This window comes from Bombina bombina, unplaced genomic scaffold, assembly GCF_027579735.1.
Source record: "Bombina bombina isolate aBomBom1 unplaced genomic scaffold, aBomBom1.pri scaffold_1156, whole genome shotgun sequence".
NCBI classification, from domain to species: Eukaryota; Metazoa; Chordata; class Amphibia; order Anura; family Bombinatoridae; genus Bombina; species Bombina bombina.
Genome location: NW_026512227.1, coordinates 13,318 through 34,789, shown reverse-complemented (window position 1 = coordinate 34,789; position 21,472 = coordinate 13,318). Strand labels below are relative to the sequence as shown.

Here is a 21,472-nt window from a genome sequence, read left to right as displayed (position 1 = left end):
AGAAACCCTGTGCTAGGTCCTAGTTGTCTCTCAAATTCCTCAATATACTTCCTTAATTGTGCTGTAGGATTTAAAAAACAATAGTGTAGATTGTTCCAAAAACCGTATCAATATTAGAAATATGCTTACCAGCGAATAGTCAACGCGTTTCGGCCTGGACTAAGGCTTTTATCAGAGTCTTGATAAAGGCCTTAGTCCAGGCCGAAACTGTTTGCTGGAACCTTTGTAGCTATTGTTTTATACCACATTGTTTTATATTGTTTTTAACTGTTTTTATATACATCATGGATCTGTGATTTTAGTTAATTTGTGTATTAATTAAAACTGTATTCTTGAATTGCAGACTGACTCCTCTGATCACGACTTAATTAGGATTGAACTAGGTCTACCACTCATATTTGTGAAGACTATACCATTATATAGTTGTGAAGACTACATATTCACGGCCTAACTCTTAAAGTCATCACCACCACTAGCCACATCCACCTGATACACCCTAGGCTGCCACCAGTGGGTTGTCCAATAGAGGAAGACATGATGGCCACAAGGAGTGCTCCATACAATTAGTGATAAAGTGCACATACTGTTCAGCCTTTGCCAACTCCTTTTTCAACACTGAAGTGCAGGAACAATATTGAGGTGACTACGTTTCTGCTAAAAGTACCACATGAAGGAAGGGAGGCCCTTGCGTCCCAATACCACCATCAGCTGCTTTAAAAGCTCCCTCTCATGCCTGGCAAAATAAACATCACTGACAGTTACCAGCTGACCTTTCTTTGACTGCTGCCTGGACGTCATCCTAGAGTGAAAACCCACAAAATGTTTTATGATGGGGTGCTGAAGGTGCTTACCACTCTCCTCTTTAGAGTCATCCTCACCATGTCACCTGTCTTGCCTACTTTATTGTTATGCAGATGCTGGCCTATTTTGTTCCCTCAAAAACACTGCTTTATGGTTTATACATCCCGGGGTTTGTGCGATGGCTCAACACTCTCCCACAGCTACCTTGTTTCCCACACAATTTGCGCTTAGCAAAGCTCCTGTCTCCAAAGCTGTAAGTGTTTCCACACTTTTGAGTGACATGACAGCCTCCACAGTCCTACCGCAAAGTAACCCACTAAAATCTAAACCCCCTAATGTAATACCCCCTAAGTTAACCCAAAATAGACTATCCTTACCTTTACCAAAAAACACTTGTCTGTAAAAAAGCAAAAAACTAACCACATTTAACCCCCCCAAAAAAAAAAACATATTACAAAATATAAAAAACTAACATTAGAAAAAATAAATTACCAAAAATAATAAATATGCCTATTCTAAAACCCTACTAAAAAAAAAATACCCACCCCAAAATAAAAAACTATTCTAACACTAAACTACAAATATAGCCCATAAAAGGGCCTTTTGTAGGGAATTGCCCTAAAGTGAATCGGCTCTTTTTCGTAAACCACCCCCCCTTGTAACATTGGACCCCTCCCCAAAAAAAGAAATCTATGTATAAAAAAAAAAAAAAAAAAAAAAAAACCTACTCTAAAAAGTATTTAGCTCTTTTGCTGCCCATAAAAAAAAAAAAAGAATAAAAAAACATAATCTTAAGTTTTTTTTTGTTTTTAACAGTAGGCCAATATATGTTAATATCTAAGCAGTGCCAAGGTTTTTAGAGATGACGGCAAAGAAAATACCTAATGCTTTAGGTTTTGGCATAAAAGAAAGAAACAAAATCAATTTTACCATGCCATGTAGTTGTCATTATGCATGATCTCACACACTGTGAATACGGAAACATATCTGGCTCCTAAATGTTTAACCAAGCTTGTAGATGGTGAACACATTTGTCAAGCTGCTTTATAATCCATTATGAAGAGATACGCATGAGTGAACTGCAGCATAAAGCAGATTTATAATTTTAATGTTGGATTCTAACGTTGCATGTGGCAATATTGTATGTGATACTTATTTTATAATGACGGCGTAAGTGACTGTAGGCAATATTTTTTTGCTGCATATATAAGAGAAAATTAATCTTTGGTGTTCATTCAAGTGGATGTATGCACTTGGTTGAATTTTGAATATATTATATTGATGTGCTCTTGACAATGGTGGATCTGGCTGTAAAAAACAAAATTTATGCTTACCTGATAAATTTCTTTCTTTCCGGATATGGTGAGTCCACGGCTTCATCATTTACTGTTGGGAATATCACTCCTGGCCAGCAGGAGGAGGCAAAGAGCACCACAGCTAAGCTGCTAAGTATCACTCCCCTTTCCACAACCCCCAGTCATTCGATCGAAGGGAGATTTAGAAAAAAGGCATAACACAAGGTGTAGAGGTGCCTGAGGTTTAGACAAAAATAACTGTCTTAAAATAAAGGGCGGGGCTGTGGACCATATATGTGGACCATATCCAGAAATAAAAATTTATCAGGTAAGCATAAATTTTGTTTTCTTTCCTAAGATATGGTGAGTCCACGGCTTCATCATTTCCTGTTGGGAGCCAATACCCAAGCTAGAGGACACAGATGAATAGGGAGGGAGAAGACGGGTAGACCTAAACTGAAGGCACCACCGCTTGAAGAACCTTTCCCCCAAAAGAGGCCTCAGCCGAGGCAAAAGTATCAAATTTTTTATAAAATTTGGGAAAAGTATGTAAAGAGGACCAAGTTGCAGCCTTGCAAATCTGTTGCACAGAAGCTTCATTTTTGAAAGCCCAAGAAGAGGAAACAGCTCTCGTAGAATGAGCCCTAATTCTCTCAGGAGGCTGCTGTCCAGCAGTCTCATGAGCCAAACACATGATGCTTCTCAACCAGAGAGAAAGAGAAGTAGCAGTAGCTTTTTGACCTTTGTTTCTCTGAGAAATATAAGCAAACAGGGCAGAAGACTGGCGAAAATCCTTTGTCGCCTGTAGATAGAATTTAAGAGCATGCACAACATCCAAGTTGTGCAACTAAAGTTCCTTGTGAGGAGGAGGATTAGGACACAAAGAAGGAACAACAATTTCCTGATTCGGATAGAAATATTAAACAACTTTAGGATGAAAACCTAACTTAGTACGAAGAACCGCATTATCGGCATGAAAGATAAGATAAGGCGATTCACACTGCAAAGCTGAGAGTTCTGAGACTCTCCGAGCAGAAGAGATAGCAATAAGAAACAAAACCTTCCAAGATAACAACTTAATATCTATGGAATGCAATGGCTCAAACGGAGCCTGCTGCAAAACTTTAAGAGCAAGGTTAAGGCTCCAAGGAGGAGCAACAGACTTAGACAGGCCTGATTCTGACCAAGTCCTGACAAAAAGATTGCCCATCTGGCACGTCCACCAGATGCTTAGTAGCAAAATAGATAATGCAGAAATCTGACCCTTCAGGGTACTGACTGACAAACCCATCTCCAGACCTTCCTATAGAAAGGACAAAATCCTAGGAATCCTGAGCCCTTGGATTCACACCAATAAAGATATTTACACCATATCTCATGGTAGATCTTTCTGGTAACAGGCTTGCAAGCCTGAATCATGGTCTCAATGAACGACTCAGAAAACCCACGCTTAGACAGAACTAAACGTTCAATCTCCAAGCAGTCAGCTTCAAATTTGGATGAAGGAAAGGACCCTGAATCAGAAGGTCCTTCCTCAGAGGCAGTCTCCAAGGTGGAAGAGACGACATCTCCACTAGGTCTGCATACCAGATTCTGCGAGGCCATGCAGGGGCTATTAGAATCACCGACACTCTCCTGTTTGATATAAGCAATGACTCGTGGAAGGAGAGCAAACAGAGGAAACAGATATGCCAGCCTGAAATCCCAAGGGACCGCCAGAGCATCTATCAGTGCAGCCAGAGGATCTCTTGACCTTGAACTGTACCTTGGAAGCTTGGCATTTTCCTGAGACGCCATCAGATCCAACTCCAGCACCCCCATTTGAAGGTTAAACTGGAAAACACCTCCGGATGGAGTTCCCACTCCCCGGGTTGAAATGTCTGTCTGCTCAGGCAATAAGCTTCCCAGTTTTCCACTCCTGGAATGTGAATGGCAGATACAGCAATTGTGAGCTTCCGCCCACATAACAATCCGAGCCACCTCCTTCATCGCTAAGGAACTCTGAGTTCCTCCTTGGTGGTTGATGTAAGCCACTGAGGTTATGTTGTCTGACTGGAACCTGATAAACCGGGCTAAGGACAACTGAGGCCAAGCCATCAGAGCATTGTAAATCGCTCTCAACTCCAATATCTTGATGGGGAGAGCAGACTCCGGCCGAGTCCAAAGTCCCTGCACCTTTAACGAGTCCCAGACTGCTGCCCAGCAGGCTGGCGTCCGTCGTCACAATCACCCAGGAAGGTCTCCGAAAGCATGTGCCCTGAGACGAATGTTCCTGAGAAAACCACCACTGGAGAGAGTCTCTTGTCGACTAATCTAGATATGTCATCTGAGACAGATCCTCATGATCCCCGTTCCATTGTCTGAGCATGCACAACTTCAGAGCTCTCAAATGGAAACGAGCAAAGGGAATGATGTCCATGGAAGCCACCATCAGACAGATTACCTCCATACATTGAGCCATGGCTGAACAGTAGACTGTAGAGAGAAGGAAGAGGAAAGAATTTTGGCTTTTCTGACCTCTGTCAGAAAGATTTTCATTGATAGGGAATCTATTATGGTCCCCAAGAAAACTACCCTTGTAGATACACTTTCCATCCTTGGGAACGAAGAAAAGACAACAAGATCTTTGTGAGATTTTGCTTGTTGAAAAGAAGGCCTCTGAACTAAAATGCCGTCCAGGTAGGTCTCCACTGCAATTCCCTGAGACCGGATCACTGCCAAGAAACCCCCAGAACCTTTGAGAAAATTCTAGAAGCTGTGGCAAGGCCAAACGGAAGAGCCACAAACTGAAAGTGTTTGTCCAGAAAGGCAAATCTCAGAAATGTATGATGATCACTGTGAATGGGAACATGAAGGTACGCATCCTTCAGTTCTATGGTCATCATGAACTGACCCTCTTGCACTAAAGGAAGAATGTAACGTATAGTTTCCATCTTGAAGGACGGTACTCTGAGAATCTTAGACACTTCAGGTCTAGAATAGGTCAGAAAGCTCCCTCTTTTTTTTTTTTTTTTTTTTTTTTTTTTTTTTGTGAACCTAGAACAGATTGAAATAGAACCCTAGTTCCCTTTCCTGTACTGGGACAGGAACTATCACTCTCAGGAAATGAAGGAAAGATCCTGAACTCATTTCAAGAACACCTCTTTTTTTATCTGTTCCACAGATAATCTTGAGAGGTGGAACCTGCCCCTGGGAGGAAAGGTCTTGAATTCCAATTTGTAACCCTGACATAATATGTCCACAGCCCAGGGATCTGGGACATCTCGTATCCATGCTTGAGAAAACTGAGAAAGTATGCCCCACACTTTATCCGATCTCAGATTGGGTGCAAACCCTTAATGCTAATTTGGAGTCGGCTGCGGGTTTCTTTGATTGCTTCCCCTTGTGCCAAGACTGACTGTGTTTCCAAGACGACTTGGACTTTTACTGCTTGGAAGAAGAAGGGAAGACTTTCCTCTGAAATTACAAAAGGAAGAAAAATTACTCTGACGTCCTTTCAGTCTATTTTTCTTATCTTGTGGCTATCCGAAATAATTTCTGTCAGACCGGGTCCAAACAAGGTCCTTCCCTTGTAAGGAATAGCCAGAAGCTTGGATTTAGATGAAACATCGACCCCCAATTTAATAACCTGCAGGGAAGCGTCAGTAATAAAATAATTAGCTAGCTTAAGACCCTTAATCCTGTCTTGAATCTCCTCAAAGGGAGTCTCTTCCTGAAGAGATTCAGACAACGCGTCAAACCAATAGGCTGCCGCACTTGTCACCGTGGCAATACACACTGCAGGTTGCCATTGGAGACCTCGATGAACATATTTTTTCTTCAAATAAGCCTCCAGCTTCATGTCAATCGGATCCTTAAAAGAGCAGCTATCCTTAATAGGAATTGTAGTTCTCTTAGCCAATGTAGAAATGGCCCCTTCTACTTTAGGAACCGTTTGGTTGAGTGGGGGGATTTGGCAGCGAGACGGGGGTGTGGTGAGTTTTCTTGGTTTGGTTGATTTTTTTTTTTTTTTTTCTTTGTGTGTTTATTTGTTATGTGTTGTTTTGTTCTTGTGTTTTAGTGATGGCGGGTGTATGAAATATAAAATACTCCAACAGTATGTGTGGATTCTCTTTAAAGGAAAAAAAAAGAAAGAAAAAGAAAGTTTTGATTTATATTTTCAATTAAACATATAAAAATCTACGCACTGAATGTAGGGCCTTTAAGAATTTATACATATATAGGATAGGCAGAGTAGACAAGGAAAGATGTAACTCTTTAGTTCAGGGTATAATGTGATTATAGCAGGATGAGATCTAGGTATATGGGTTTTTTTTGGTTTTTCTTTATCTTTTCTCTTTGGTCGAACTCCTGCTTGGAGTTATATTTAGGCATGTGTCATGATTTTTATAAAGACACCCTGCGTGGTGCATAGAAAATGTATATGTGAACTGTTTAATGTTATCTTTGTTTTTTTTTGTTTTTTTTGTTGATTGTTTTCATATACTGCTGGAATAAAGAAATGTTAAAAAAAAAAAAAAAAAAAGGAACAGTTTGCCCGACTCTTTAAAGGAGTCGGCAACAGGAAACATCTTCTTAGAGACGGGGAGAAAGGTATCCCTGGCCTCTCCCATTCCTGTGCTATAATCTCCATGACACGGTCTGGCACAGGAAAAACCTCCTACAGAGGAAGGAACATCAAAGTATTTTTTAAGTTTACTAGACTTCTTAGGGTTGACAACGACAGAGTTATTGGAGTCATCCAAGGTAGCTAAAACCTTCTTTAAAGGTACACTGAGGTGTTCAAGCTTAAATCTAAAGGATACCACTTCAGCATCAGATGAAGGAATTATACTGTCGGAATTTGAGATTTCACCCTCAGAAGCTACTGACGTATCTTCCTCATCAGATCTCTATTTTTCCTCTTGCATTTACCCTGTAGCATGGGGATGGCAGCTAATGCCGCAGATTCCGCAGAGGATACCTGGGCAGCAATTTCTGCTTGCAAATAAACTCCTCCAGGAGATTGAGAGGAACTGCAGGGCACTGCATGTGACGCCATTAAGGCTTGGGACGTCCGAGGAGAAAGCTGTGGCATTACCTAAAAACAGCATCAACCTGAGAAGACTGGTGGCTCAGGTTTATAAAGCATAAAGATAGACTTTTTGTTTCTCTCTATACATGAGGAACAAAATTGCAAGGGAGGTTCAACTGTATTATTTAAACAAAGTCGGCACTTGTCCGTATGAGCAGGGTTCTGCTCCATGATGACAATATAATTTTTCTAGCAACAAAGTAAAAGGAACTTAATTATGTACTGTTCCTTTAAAACTACCGTAAGCAGGCAATCTAAGAAAATTTTGTGCATCTGAATCCTCAGCAAAATTTTTTTACTCAAGTACTGGAAAACAATTCTCAATTGACTGTTAATTTTTTATTAAGAGACTCCTCTACACCTCAGCACAAGGACTGAGGTGCTTATCTGCCCCAGTTGTGCACAAAGAGATTTGCGATCCCTGTTAGCGACTTCCAACACTCAAATCGGAAGGACAGCCCCGGAAGTCACATGATCGATTGAGAAGCTGCGCCACTAAACTGAAAGTGCGTGCTTCTAGTCGATAGACTGCCTCAGTAAGAGAAAAAAAAAACACCTTCTAGATGACAGGCGGCTTGTAACATAAAACAATTAAGTCTTTTTTCCTCACAGTGCAAACAGATAGGGTTTCTGCTAAGAAGGTGCAACCAGATTATCTGCAAGGCATAAGCATCTGAATAAAGTTGACCCCTGAGCCACCAATAAAAATTAACTCCTTCCTCCAGGAATATAATTTTTAGTCTGATACACATGCCCAAAGTGCCTGCTCCCTGCCTGTCATGAATCCTGATCCCAGGATTGAAGTCCCATATGTGTACAGACGGTATTTAACCCTTCAGTGCCATACTCTATCCCATAAGATAAACATTAGGCACTTACTGCACCACTAGCTGTCCGGCAGGAGGACAGCCCACCCGGTATGAAAAGAAGCCACTCCTCACAGAGACCTGTGGAAAAAAAGAAAGAACAGAGTAAACATACTATGGCTTTCTATACTAGGGCAGCAACATGTTGGGAAAAAGCAGTGAGGCCCACCTCACAAGTTCCTAACTGCTTTAAAGCCATCACTGCATTACGGAAGAGACTGACTTGGAGTACAGCTATACCCAATCCTTAAAAAAGGGGAAAGTACAGAGTAAACCTACTCTGGCTTTCTACTAGATAACATCTTGCTTGTAGTGAAAGAATCCAGTTTTTCTTCAGACACCAAAATTTCACTTCCTCCATGCACCAAGGCAAAGAGAATGACTGGGGGTTGTGGGAAGGGGAGTGATACTTAGCAGCTTGCCTGTGGTGCTCCTTGCCTCCTCCTGCTGGCCAGGAGTGATATTCCCAACAGTAAATGATGAAGCCGTGGACTCACCATATCTTAGGGAAGAAATGTGTGTTCCACTTCTAACTTTGTTGGTGTTAATTTAAAATGAAGGTCAATGCATCAAAGCTCCTAATGGGCTTTGTATTTTGCAAATGATTTGTTGTGGGGGGTTTTAAACTGAGATTATAAAATATTATTATAAACTGTAATAAATTTATGAGTTTTAAATCAGTGTTTTTCCCCTTTAGAAAATGAATCCATTACAGAAAATTTGAGAAAAGAAAATAGCGAATTACAAAAAAAACTAGAAGATACGAATGCAGTAATAAATTCACCAAGGTAACTTTAAAGTCTTGCTTTATTTCCACTAAGCTTATTTACATTTTTGTTTATGCATTAAACGGTAATAACCAGTTTACAGGTCTTGCGTCAACAAAATGTCTTCATATTTAGCTGATTAAATCTTTTGTTTATTCAGAAGATGCTTTGCAAATCTGACAGTTTTTGTTTTTTTTAATATGTAAAACCGAACTTCCTTTTAAATTTTAAATTCTAGATCGCACTCTAGCTGTAAACCTAACTGGTAGGAACAATACAAATAGATTTATTATGTTGAAATATTTTTTATTTGGTTACAACAACAATAAACAAAACAATACTCTTCCCTATGCCATCTTTGTACAACAGGGTTCTTATTAAGGTCGTGACAGTATGAGGCTTAAACAGATTTCAAATCACCTAGATCTCACAGCATTATGTCTTTGTGAATCCATCAGCCCACATAAGTCTCTCTCCCCAAGTACTTATAGTTTAACTATCTTCCCTCTCCCCCCCCCCCTCCCAGACCCACCCACTCCCTACCAGGAGATGCCATTATTATACTATTACACCTAGTGAGTTTCTCGTTGTGATTATGACCATTTGCTTCCTCTACTCCCTCTACTACTGGCAAATTGTTTAATCAGGACACAGGTTTCTACGTGTTAGTCTGACTCCTTATCTTCTCCTTACAGTCCGTCTTTCTTAGCCCCCATTCTTTAGCATCCAATAGAACCAAGTCTTATGGAATTGTTCTGTCTGACCCTGTGACCATGCCACCAACTCTGACATTGTATATGTCTCAGTAATTTTCCCCATCACCTCCTGCCATGAGGGAGCTCCCACCTTCCAATGCCTGGCAATGCAAATTCTTAAACATGTGCATAGAATTCTAATAAACCTATTGATTGCCGTATTAAATGGCTTCACCTTTTCATGCAATAAGGCTTGTGTCATGGTGAGTTTCACCCTCTCGTCTAACAATGTGCTCAGTAGTTCGGATAGTCTCCCCCATAGTAGCTGAACTTCCCGACAGTCCCACCACATGTGCTTGTATGTGCCAGTCACTTTACAACCCCTATAGCAGAATCCATCAAATCCCCTGTGGAAGTGAGCTGTCCTCTCGGGAGTTAAATACCATCTAAACATCACCTTTAAACAGTTTTCTTTCATGTCCGCACTAATCAGGCCCTTATAAGAGTTCAATACTAGCTCATTCCATTCATCTGCTCCCCACTCCTCCCTTGAGTCTCTTTCCCATCTCTCTGTCATTGCTAATTTGTGATCGCGTGTAGCTTTCTGAATTAAGATATATATTTTGGAAATAATTTTTTTCCCCCTATTAGGGCTCATTATCATTCTCTCCAACTCTGTGAGCTGTTGATTTTGGTTGTGCGACAGATATGATGTTATAGCTGAGCTAATTTGAAGATACATAAACCAGTGCAATTGCTCTGGGTTTATTTGGTCCCTAATGGAGTTAAATGTGAGCATTTTGACACCTGAAAGAAAGTCAGCCACCCTATAGAGACCCTTGTTTGCCCATTTATCTATAACTAATCTTAGGTCTATAGGTAGTAGGAACCTAACCGGTCTCAGTAGAGATTCCGGTCTACACAATTGCATCTTCTTCGCAATTCCCTCCCATAGTTTTAGTGCTTCCAACGTTATTGGTGACCTATATTCCTTTGTTTTCCTACCTCTTTCGGGTTCCCATAAAATATCTGCTGCTCTCGAACATCCCATTATAGCTGCCTCTACTTGTGGCCACACCAAATCATTCTGTTGTTTACCTAAGATAACCGTCTGCGCCAGCCTGGAGGCTTGATAGTATTCTATTAAATTTGGCAGTCCTACTCCCCCTGCTTGTCTATGTAATGTTAATACCTTAGCAGCTATTCTCGGTCTCCCATCCCCTCTTAAAAATTTCAGCAACTCAGTCTGTAAGTCCCTCAAGTCCGGTAAATGGATGTTAATCGGTATAGCCCTAAACAGATACATCAGTCGTGGAAGCACATTCATTTTTATGGACATAAGTCTTCCATACCACGAAAAATGACACTTTCTCCACCGTCTCAGGTCGTTTCTAATAGCTTTATATACGGGAGTGTAATTATTTTTATGCAAATCCGTCAGATTGTCTCCTATCCTGATCCCCAAATATGTAATATAGTTATGCGCCCAAGTGAATGCAAAATTCAATTCAATTGTTTTTTTAGTGAGTGGGGGTAATTTAATCGCCAGTGCCTCGCATTTGTCAGAGTTTATTTTGTACCCTGAGATCGCCGAGTACTCTCCCAGGACCTTGTATAGATATGGTAGCGAGCTTAGCGGTTTAGTGATTGTCAACAAGACATCATCTGCGAATAACATAGTTTTGTACTCATTCGCTCCTATTTGTACTCCTTTTATTTCTGTCATGTTCCTAATATTCGCTGCTAGCGGCTCAATACATATTGCAAATATTAGAGGCGACAATGGGCAGCCCTGTCGCGTTCCGTTCTTAATGTCTATGTGTCTTGATATATATCCCGCTGCCCCCACTACCGCCGTCGGGTTTGAGTATATACTCTCTAACGCCTGTGTAAATGCCCCCTTAAAGCCCATTGCCTCTAGAACCTGAAACATGAACTTCCAGTCTACCCTGTCGAACGCCTTTTCTGCGTCTAACGACAGGAATAGAGCTGGAGTTTCCGTTGCCTTCAAATAATCTAACAGAGTGAGCGTACGTCTTACATTGTCTGGCACTTCCCTATCTTGTATAAATCCCACTTGATCTTGGTGGATCAATGTGGGCAAAATCTTCTTCAATCTATTGGCCATAATCTTAGCAAAGATTTTAATATCATGGTTGATCAGGGAGATAGGCCTATAGTTTTGACATAACTTTACGTTCTTACCGCTTTTGGGAATAACAATAATCTTTGCTTGGAGCATTTCTTGGGGTACCTCCCTGCCTTCCATAATCCCATTGCATACATTGGTTAGGTGGGGCATCAGTTCTTTCTTAAATATTTTATAATATTCCCCTATCAATCCGTCCGGACCCGCTGCCTTGCCCACCTTTAAGTCTTTGATTACTCCCGCTACCTCCCCTGTGGTAATTTTAGCATTGAGGTTTTCTAGATCCACCTCCGATAGAGTTTTCAAATTGGCTTTGTCGAGAAACTCAGCCATCTGGGCATCTATGTTACTCCCCCCAACCTTATTTCCATCATACAGTTGTTCATAGAATTGCGCAAAGCTATCTGCTATTTCCTGCGGGTTCGTGGTCATCCCCCCTCTTGGAGTGATTAGCTTAGGAATTGAGAAGAACTTATTCCTTTCCCTCAATTTATGTGCCAGATAGCGATCCGGCTTGTTTGCAAACACAAAGTAGTGAGCTTTCAACCGCATAGCAGCTCTCACTGAGGCATCATTTAACAAGGTTGCCAACTCCCTTCTTTTTAAAACCAGACTCTTATATATTCTTTCAGATAATGTACGTTGATGTTCTATCTCTAAATGTTCTATTTCCTTTGTTAGTGTATTAGCTAGTGCCGTTAATTTTTTGGTCTGCAGTGCCTTTTCCTTTATCAATAGTCCCCTCACTACAGCTTTGTGAGCCGCCCAAACCACCAACGGGTTGTCCACTGATCTTTCGTTTACCTCCCAATACTCAGACAATGCTGTTTGCATTCTACCAAATATCTCGGGATCTCTCATCAGAGTTGGGTTATAAGTCCAAGATCTTTGTCTGGAGAAGTGTATTAATCCCGCCAGTTCCAAGAGTATCAGTGAGTGGTCAGACCATACACAAGTTTGAGTTTGTGATTGTACCAAGTTCGGAACCAAAATCTGACTGACAAATATATAGTCAAGTGTCGTGTACGTCTTATGGGCTGGTGAATAGTAAGTGTAGTCGTGTGTTGAGTTACCCAAAGCCTCCCAAGAATCGGTCAGACCCTGCTCCTCCAAAGAGCCCCGGATTGACTTGATAACACTATTGTGTCTATGTTGTTTACTTGAAATTTTTGAAGTCTCCGGTCCACCAAAAGAAGACATATTAACATTAAAGTCCCCAGCTACTATTAATCTGGTGTGTGACCACTGCGTGAGTAATGTAGATAATCCCGAGAAGAACAGATTCTGTGATTCGTTTGGGGCATACACATTGCACAGCGTTACCTTCGTGCCCTGTATCGCTCCCTGGACTACCACATATCGTCCCTCCTTATCCCTTATCACCTTATCTAGTTCAAAATCTAATGATCTATGTATCAAGATTGACACCCCCCTTTTCTTAGTTTCTACCGTAGCATGAAAGTGGGTTGGGAAGTGATGCGACCAGAATTTGGGAATAGTTGATTTTACAAAGTGCGTCTCTTGTAAAAAGATTATTTTAGCCTTATTTTTCAGGTACTGTGACATGGCCGTCTTTCTTTTGATGTCTGAATTGAGACCTCTCGCGTTATGCGAGATGAGCACAAAGTTATTCGCCATTATTATTCACTTTCTTCCCCCTTCTCTGTTCTCTCTTTTCTGTCTGTTTATGAATATCTAGTGTGTAGTAAAAGCCCCATCCCTCATCGTACAACTTCAGTCTACCTTCTTCTCTTGACCTTAGCACCTTCTCGGTCACATCACTATTTTTAACTGGCATCCCCTGGCAATAAACAATTGTAAACAGACCCAAACATAACATAAAAACAATAACTTTCAATACATTAATAACAGAATACATTATAATTACCTACACAGGCAGTGTAAATAATGTTTCTTTTTAACCTTACTTAATAACCTTTTGATTAGTACTTATCACAGCTAGAGTGTCTTTATGCTACGGATGACAACATAAACAATTATTATAAACCCTCCTGCGTCCTCCTCTAATGGAGTCGCAGTGATAGTCATCTCCCTTAATCAGAGCATCAATTGGTTTCTGTACAAGAGGGTGGTCAATCATTGTCCTTAGCAACATCTTTTCTCACCCTTTATGTCCATATCCTTTGCAACAGTCCAGATAGTTTGTATCATATTTTTAAGGGATAGAAGAGAACAAACCCTTGTCTCTGTCTCTGTAGCCTGGAGCATAAAAAAAAACAAAAAAAAAAACAGCAAAACACTTTAAACAACATAAACTTATACTCATCTGTCCGATGACTGGAACTGTCCTTGTAAGATCAATGTTAATTCTCCTATGCTTAGAAGATTATTTATAATCCGAAAAGATTGGGGTATCCCCAACCCTCTCTAGACCTGTAATCCACTTCTCTTCCTCCTTCTTTTAGCAAGGTGAACTCGATAAATTCAAGTTTTCCGCTTCTTTTCCGGCATTTTGGTCCATCTCCTCTGGAAAGATGGTCTTTCTTTCTCCCCTGATCTTGTTGGGACGGGTTGTTGAGGTATGTCTAAAGTATCCAATTTCAATTTTCTGCATATGTCCGGCATTTCTTCCGGCTCTCTGATAGAAACCACTTTGTTTTCCCAAGTAACATGCAGAGCGAAAGGGAATCCCCATCTGTATGGTATCGGGGCTTTCCTTAGTTGCGAGGTAAGGGGCCTGAGGGCGCCCCTTCTCTGCAGGGTTCTTAAACATAAGTCCTGAAAAAACTGGACCACATTTCCTTGGTGCTTGAATGTAGGGTTTCTCCTGGCTGCTGTCAGTATTTCTTCCTTATCCTGATATTTGAGCATTTTAATAATGATGTCACGCGGTGGCTCTTCTCCCTTAGGCTTCGGTCGTAATGCTCTGTGAGCCCTTTCCATTTGAAATTTAGTCTCATCTTCACTTCCTGTAATTCCATGGAATAAGCTGCTCAGATAGTTATTCAATTCTTTAGGAGTCACCGCCTCTGGAACACCTTTCAACCTTATGTTACAACGGCGACTCCTATTCTCCAAATCTTCTAACTTATCATAGATATCCTCTATGTCTTGTCTCTGGGCCTGTGTCTGATTTACAATTTCATTTAATCCATCCGCCAAAGCATCCCCATTCTCTTCAAGAGAGTTTACTCTGGATCCCAGATCACCCAATTCTTGTTTAAGATCATTTAGGCTATTGGTAACTGTGTTTTGTAAGGTTTCCATCTTCTCAAGAAGCTTTTCAAAATTACTGGAGATATCTTGTTTTGATACCAGATTGCCCAAGTCAGCTCTTGTTAATGGGGCCTGAGTATTTAAGTCCGTTAAATCACCTATGGTATCAGCCTGCCCTCCTTCAGATCTGGGTGAAAGTGATTCTGGAGATTTTTCTCCTCTATTAGGCTTAAAAAATATAGGGGCTGTATTTTGTTTGCCTAGTGGCGTGGCCTTTGAGTTCCTTTTTGTCGTCATATTGAAAATATGCAGCTGATGATAAAACCCTTTTTCCAATTTACCGTTATAATATTGCTTGCAGTACTGTCTTTTTTTTTTTCTCTTTAAGAAATGTCCTTGATCCCTGTTATTAGAACTCTGTGACTTTTATTTAGACTTTGTTATCGGGATCTCAGTGCACTCTAATGACACTCATACTCCTTATGTAGGAACAGTGAAGATATGCCTCATCTTGGTTTTGTTTCTCTACTCGTGTAGTTAGTGCCCCTATTGACCACTCCTTAGAAGCCTCAGTTGCTTAATTGGCTCAACAGCTGACCCCTCTCCTATTCTGCTGCCAGCGGTATGTCCCTTAATTGTTGTATCATTTGCCACTGTAAGCAATGCTGCTCTTCTTCCTGCTCCTTTCAATTTAATATGGCGCCAATTTACACATCACTACCAATGTTGCGCTCCCGCCTTAGTGCATGTCTATTTTTTTGTGGCTCGTTTGGTTATCTATGCCCGCTATGAGAGGTCCCCATCTGCTATACTTTGTTACCTCATATCGGGGTCTCAGCTTATTTTTGTGTCTCCTCCACGTGGCCTTCCGGCTTCTGCTTGCGCGCTGGGTTTTCTGCAGCTCCGACTCACACGCTTCTCTAAGTAAGCGTTAGCTCTCTTTGCTGTCCCCTTTTTAGTCGCCGCTGATGGCCCCTATACACCGGACCTTAGCCTGATGACCCTAGGCTCCTCCAGCTTCCATCTTCAGGTCTTTCTGTTTGTTTACAGTTTTACACTGCCTGGAGCTCCACACTTATTCGGCCATTTCTTGGTCCCTCCAGGCTCCGCCTCACAAATAGATTTATTAAAGGGACAGTCTACTCCAGAATTGTTATAGTTTGTTTAAAAAGTTAGATAATCCCTTTATTACCCGTTCCCCAGTTTTGCATAACCAACACAGTTATATTAATATACTTTTACCTCTGTAATTACCTTGTATCTAAGCCTCTGCAAACTGCCCCCTTTTCTCCAACATAGGTGTGTCCGGTCCACGGCGTCATCCTTACTTGTGGGATATTCTCTTCCCCAACAGGAAATGGCAAAGAGCCCAGCAAAGCTGGTCACATGATCCCTCCTAGGCTCCGCCTACCCCAGTCATTCTCTTTGCCGTTGTACAGGCAACATCTCCACGGAGATGGCTTAGAGTTTTTTAGTGTTTAACTGTAGTTTTTATTATTCAATCAACAGTTTGTTATTTTGAAATAGTGCTGGTATGTACTATTTACTCAGAAACAGAAAAGAGATGAAGATTTCTGTTTGTATGAGGAAAATGATTTTAGCAACCGTCACTAAAATCCATGGCTGTTCCACACAGGACTGTTGAGAGCAATTAACTTCAGTTGGGGGAACAGTGAGCAGTCTCTTGCTGCTTGAGGTATGACACATTCTAACAAGACGATGTAATGCTGGAAGCTGTCATTTTCCCTCTGGGATCCGGTAAGCCATGTTTATTACGATTGTAAATAAGGGCTTCAAAAAGGGCTTATTAAGACTGTAGACTTTTTTTGGGCTAAATCGATTGATTATTAACACATATTTAGCCTTGAGGAATCATTTTATCTGGGTATTTTGATATAATAATATCGGCAGGCACTGTTTTAGACACCTTATTCTTTAGGGGCTTTCCCAAAGCATAGGCAGAGTCTCATTTTCGCGCCGGTGTTGCGCACTTGTTTTTGAGAGGCATGGCATGCAGTCGCATGTGAGAGGAGCTCTGATACTTAGAAAAGACTTTCTGAAGGCGTCATTTGGTATCGTATTCCCCTTGGGGCTTGGTTGGGTCTCAGCAAAGCAGATACCAGGGACTGTAAAGGGGTTAATGTTCAAAACGGCTCCGGTTCCGTTATTTTAAGGGTTAAAGCTTCCAAATTTGGTGTGCAATACTTTTAAGGCTTTAAGACACTGTGGTGAAAATTTAGTAAATTTTGAACAATTCCTTCATGTTTTTTCGCATTTGCAGTAATAAAGTGTGTTCAGTTTAAAATTTAAAGTGACAGTAACGGTTTTATTTTAAAACGTTTTTTGTACTTGTTATCAAGTTTATGCCTGTTTAACATGTCTGAACTACCAGATAGACTGTGTTCTGAATGTGGGGAAGCCAGAATTCCTATTCATTTAAATAAATGTGATTTATGTGACAATGACAATGATGCCCAAGATGATTCCTCAAGTGAGGGGAGTAAGCATGGTACTGCATCATTCCCTCCTTCGTCTACACGAGTCTTGCCCACTCAGGAGGCCCCTAGTACATCTAGCGCGCCAATACTCCTTACTATGCAACAATTAACGGCTGTAATGGATAATTCTGTCAAAAACATTTTAGCCAAAATGAACACTTATCAGCGTAAGCGCGACTGCTCTGTTTTAGATACTGAAGAGCATGACGACGCTGATATTAATATTTCTGAAGGGCCCCTAACTCAGTCTGATGGGGCCAGGGAGGTTTTGTCTGAGGGAGAAATTACTGATTCAGGGAACATTTCTCAACAAGCTGAACCTGATGTGATTGCATTTAAATTTAAGTTGGAACATCTCCGCATTCTGCTTAAGGAGGTATTATCCACTCTGGATGATTGTGACAAGTTGGTCATCCCAGAGAAACTATGTAAAATGGACAAGTTCCTAGAGGTGCCGGGGCTCCCAGAAGCTTTTCCTATACCCAAGCGGGTGGCGGACATTGTTAATAAAGAATGGGAAAGGCCCGGTATTCCTTTCGTCCCTCCCCCCATATTTAAAAAATTGTTTCCTATGGTCGACCCCAGAAAGGACTTATGGCAGACAGTCCCCAAGGTCGAGGGAGCGGTTTCCACTTTAAACAAACGCACCACTATACCCATAGAGGATAGTTGTGCTTTCAAAGATCCTATGGATAAAAAATTAGAAGGTTTGCTTAAAAAGATGTTTGTTCAGCAGGGTTACCTTCTACAACCAATTTCATGCATTGTCCCTGTCGCTACAGCCGCATGTTTCTGGTTCGATGAGCTGATAAAGGCGGTCGACAGTGATTCTCCTCCTTATGAGGAGATTAGGGACAGAATCAATGCTCTCAAATTGGCTAATTCTTTCACCCTAGACGCCACTTTGCAATTGGCTAGGTTAGCGGCTAAGAATTCTGGGTTTGCTATTGTGGCACGCAGAGCGCTTTGGTTGAAATCTTGGTCGGCTGATGCGTCTTCCAAGAACAAGCTACTTAACATTCCTTTCAAGGGGAAAACGCTGTTTGGCCCTGACTTGAAAGAGATTATCTCGGATATCACTGGGGGTAAGGGCCACGCCCTTCCTCAGGATCGGCCTTTCAAGGCAAAAAATAAACCTAATTTTCGTCCCTTTCGTAGAAATGGACCAGCCCAAAGTGCTACGTCCTCTAAGCAAGAGGGTAATACTTCTCAAGCCAAGCCAGCTTGGAGACCAATGCAAGGCTGGAACAAGGGAAAGCAGGCCAAGAAACCTGCCACTGCTACCAAGACAGCATGAAATGTTGGCCCCCGATCCGGGACCGGATCTGGTGGGGGGCAGACTCTCTCTCTTCGCTCAGGCTTGGGCAAGAGATGTTCTGGATCCTTGGGCGCTAGAAATAGTCTCCCAAGGTTATCTTCTGGAATTCAAGGGACTTCCCCCAAGGGGGAGGTTCCACAGGTCTCAGTTGTCTTCAGACCACATAAAAAGACAGGCATTCTTACATTGTGTAGAAGACCTGTTAAAAATGGGAGTGATTCATCCCGTTCCATTAAGAGAACAAGGGATGGGGTTCTACTCCAATCTGTTTATAGTTCCCAAAAAAGAGGGAACGTTCAGACCAATCTTAGATCTCAAGATCTTAAACAAGTTTCTCAAGGTTCCATCGTTCAAGATGGAAACCATTCAAACTATTCTTCCTTCCATCCAGGAAGGTCCATTCATGACCACGGTGGATTTAAAGGATGCGTATCTACATATTCCTATCCACAAGGAACATTATCGGTTCCTGAGGTTCGCATTCCTGGACAAACATTACCAGTTCGTGGCGCTTCCTTTCGGATTAGCCACTGCTCCAAGGATTTTCACAAAGGTACTAGGGTCCCTTCTAGCTGTGCTAAGACCAAGGGGCATTGCTGTAGTACCTTACTTGGACGACATTTTGATTCAAGCGTCGTCCCTTCCTCAAGCAAAGGCTCACACGGACATTGTCCTGGCCTTTCTCAGATCTCACGGATGGAAAGTGAACGTGGAAAAGAGTTCTCTATCTCCGTCAACAAGGGTTCCCTTCTTGGGAACAATAATAGACTCCTTAGAAATGAGGATTTTTCTGACAGAGGCCAGAAAAACAAAACTTCTAGACTCTTGTCGGATACTCCATTCCGTTCCTCTTCCTTCCATAGCTCAGTGCATGGAAGTGATCGGGTTGATGGTAGCGGCAATGGACATAGTTCCTTTTGCACGCATTCATCTAAGACCATTACAACTGTGCATGCTCAGTCAGTGGAATGGGGACTATACAGACTTGTCTCCGAAGATACAAGTAAATCAGAGGACCAGAGACTCACTCCGTTGGTGGCTGTCCCTGGACAACCTGTCACGAGGGATGACATTCCGCAGACCAGAGTGGGTCATTGTCACGACCGACGCCAGTCTGATGGGCTGGGGCGCGGTCTGGGGATCCCTGAAAGCTCAGGGTCTTTGGTCTCGGGAAGAATCTCTTCTACCGATAAATATTCTGGAACTGAGAGCGATATTCAATGCTCTCAAGGCTTGGCCTCAGCTAGCGAGGGCCAAGTTCATACGGTTTCAATCAGACAACATGACAACTGTTGCGTACATCAACCATCAGGGGGGAACAAGGAGTTCCCTGGCGATGGAAGAAGTGACCAAAATCATTCTATGGGCGGAGTCTCACTCCTGCCACCTGTCTGCTATCCACATCCCAGGAGTGGAAAATTGGGAAGCGGATTTTCTGAGTCGTCAGACATTGCATCCGGGGGAGTGGGAACTCCATCCGGAAATCTTTGCCCAAGTCACTCAGCTGTGGGGCATTCCAGACATGGATCTGATGGCCTCTCGTCAGAACTTCAAAGTTCCTTGCTACGGGTCCAGATCCAGGGATCCCAAGGCGGCTCTAGTGGATGCACTAGTAGCACCTTGGACCTTCAAACTAGCTTATGTGTTCCCGCCGTTTCCTCTCATCCCCAGGCTGGTAGCCAGGATCAATCAGGAGAGGGCGTCGGTGATCTTGATAGCTCCTGCGTGGCCACGCAGGACTTGGTACGCAGATCTGGTAAATATGTCATCGGCTCCTCCTTGGAAGCTACCTTTGAGACGAGACCTTCTTGTTCAGGGTCCGTTCGAACATCCGAATCTGGTTTCACTCCAGCTGACTGCTTGGAGATTGAACGCTTGATCTTATCGAAGCGAGGATTCTCAGATTCTGTTATCGATACTCTTGTTCAGGCCAGAAAGCCTGTAACTAGACAGATTTACCACAAAATTTGGAAAAAATATATCTGTTGGTGTGAATCTAAAGGATTCCCTTGGGACAAGGTTAAGATTCCTAGGATTCTATCCTTCCTTCAAGAAGGATTGGAAAAAGGATTATCTGCAAGTTCCCTGAAGGGACAGATTTCTGCCTTGTCTGTGTTACTTCACAAAAAGCTGGCCGCTGTGCCAGATGTTCAAGCCTTTGTTCAGGCTCTGGTTAGAATTAAGCCTGTTTACAAACCTTTGACTCCTCCTTGGAGTCTCAATTTAGTTCTTCAGGGGGTTCCGTTTGAACCCTTGCATTCCGTTGATATTAAGTTATTATCTTGGAAAGTTTTGTTTTTAGTTGCAATTTCTTCTGCTAGAAGAGTTTCAGAATTATCTGCTCTGCAGTGTTCTCCTCCTTATCTGGTGTTCCATGCAGATAAGGTGGTTTTACGTACTAAACCTGGTTTTCTTCCAAAAGTTGTTTCTAACAAAAACATTAACCAGGAGATTATCGTACCTTCTCTGTGTCCGAAACCAGTTTCAAAGAAGGAACGTTTGTTGCACAATTTGGATGTTGTTCGCGCTCTAAAATTCTATTTAGATGCTACAAAGGATTTTAGACAAACATCTTCCTTGTTTGTTGTTTATTCCGGTAAAAGGAGAGGTCAAAAAGCAACTTCTACCTCTCTCTCTTTTTGGATTAAAAGCATCATCAGATTGGCTTACGAGACTGCCGGACGGCAGCCTCCCGAAAGAATCACAGCTCATTCCACTAGGGCTGTGGCTTCCACATGGGCCTTCAAGAACGAGGCTTCTGTTGATCAGATATGTAGGGCAGCGACTTGGTCTTCACTGCACACTTTTACCAAATTTTACAAGTTTGATACT

The 21,472-nt window shown here is 42.0% G+C and overlaps 1 protein-coding gene across 1 annotated transcript in view; it reads left to right on the top strand.

Moving 5' to 3' along the window:
* The window catches only part of LOC128644180 (centrosomal protein of 152 kDa-like), a gene marked incomplete at both ends in the record, with an annotated part of 84,823 nt that overhangs the window by 51,378 nt on the left and 11,973 nt on the right, over positions 1-21,472 (top strand). The window contains one exon of the mRNA XM_053696881.1: positions 8,734-8,824. Within this exon, the coding sequence (XP_053552856.1) occupies positions 8,734-8,824 (91 nt within the window). The remainder of the gene's footprint in view (positions 1-8,733; positions 8,825-21,472) is intronic.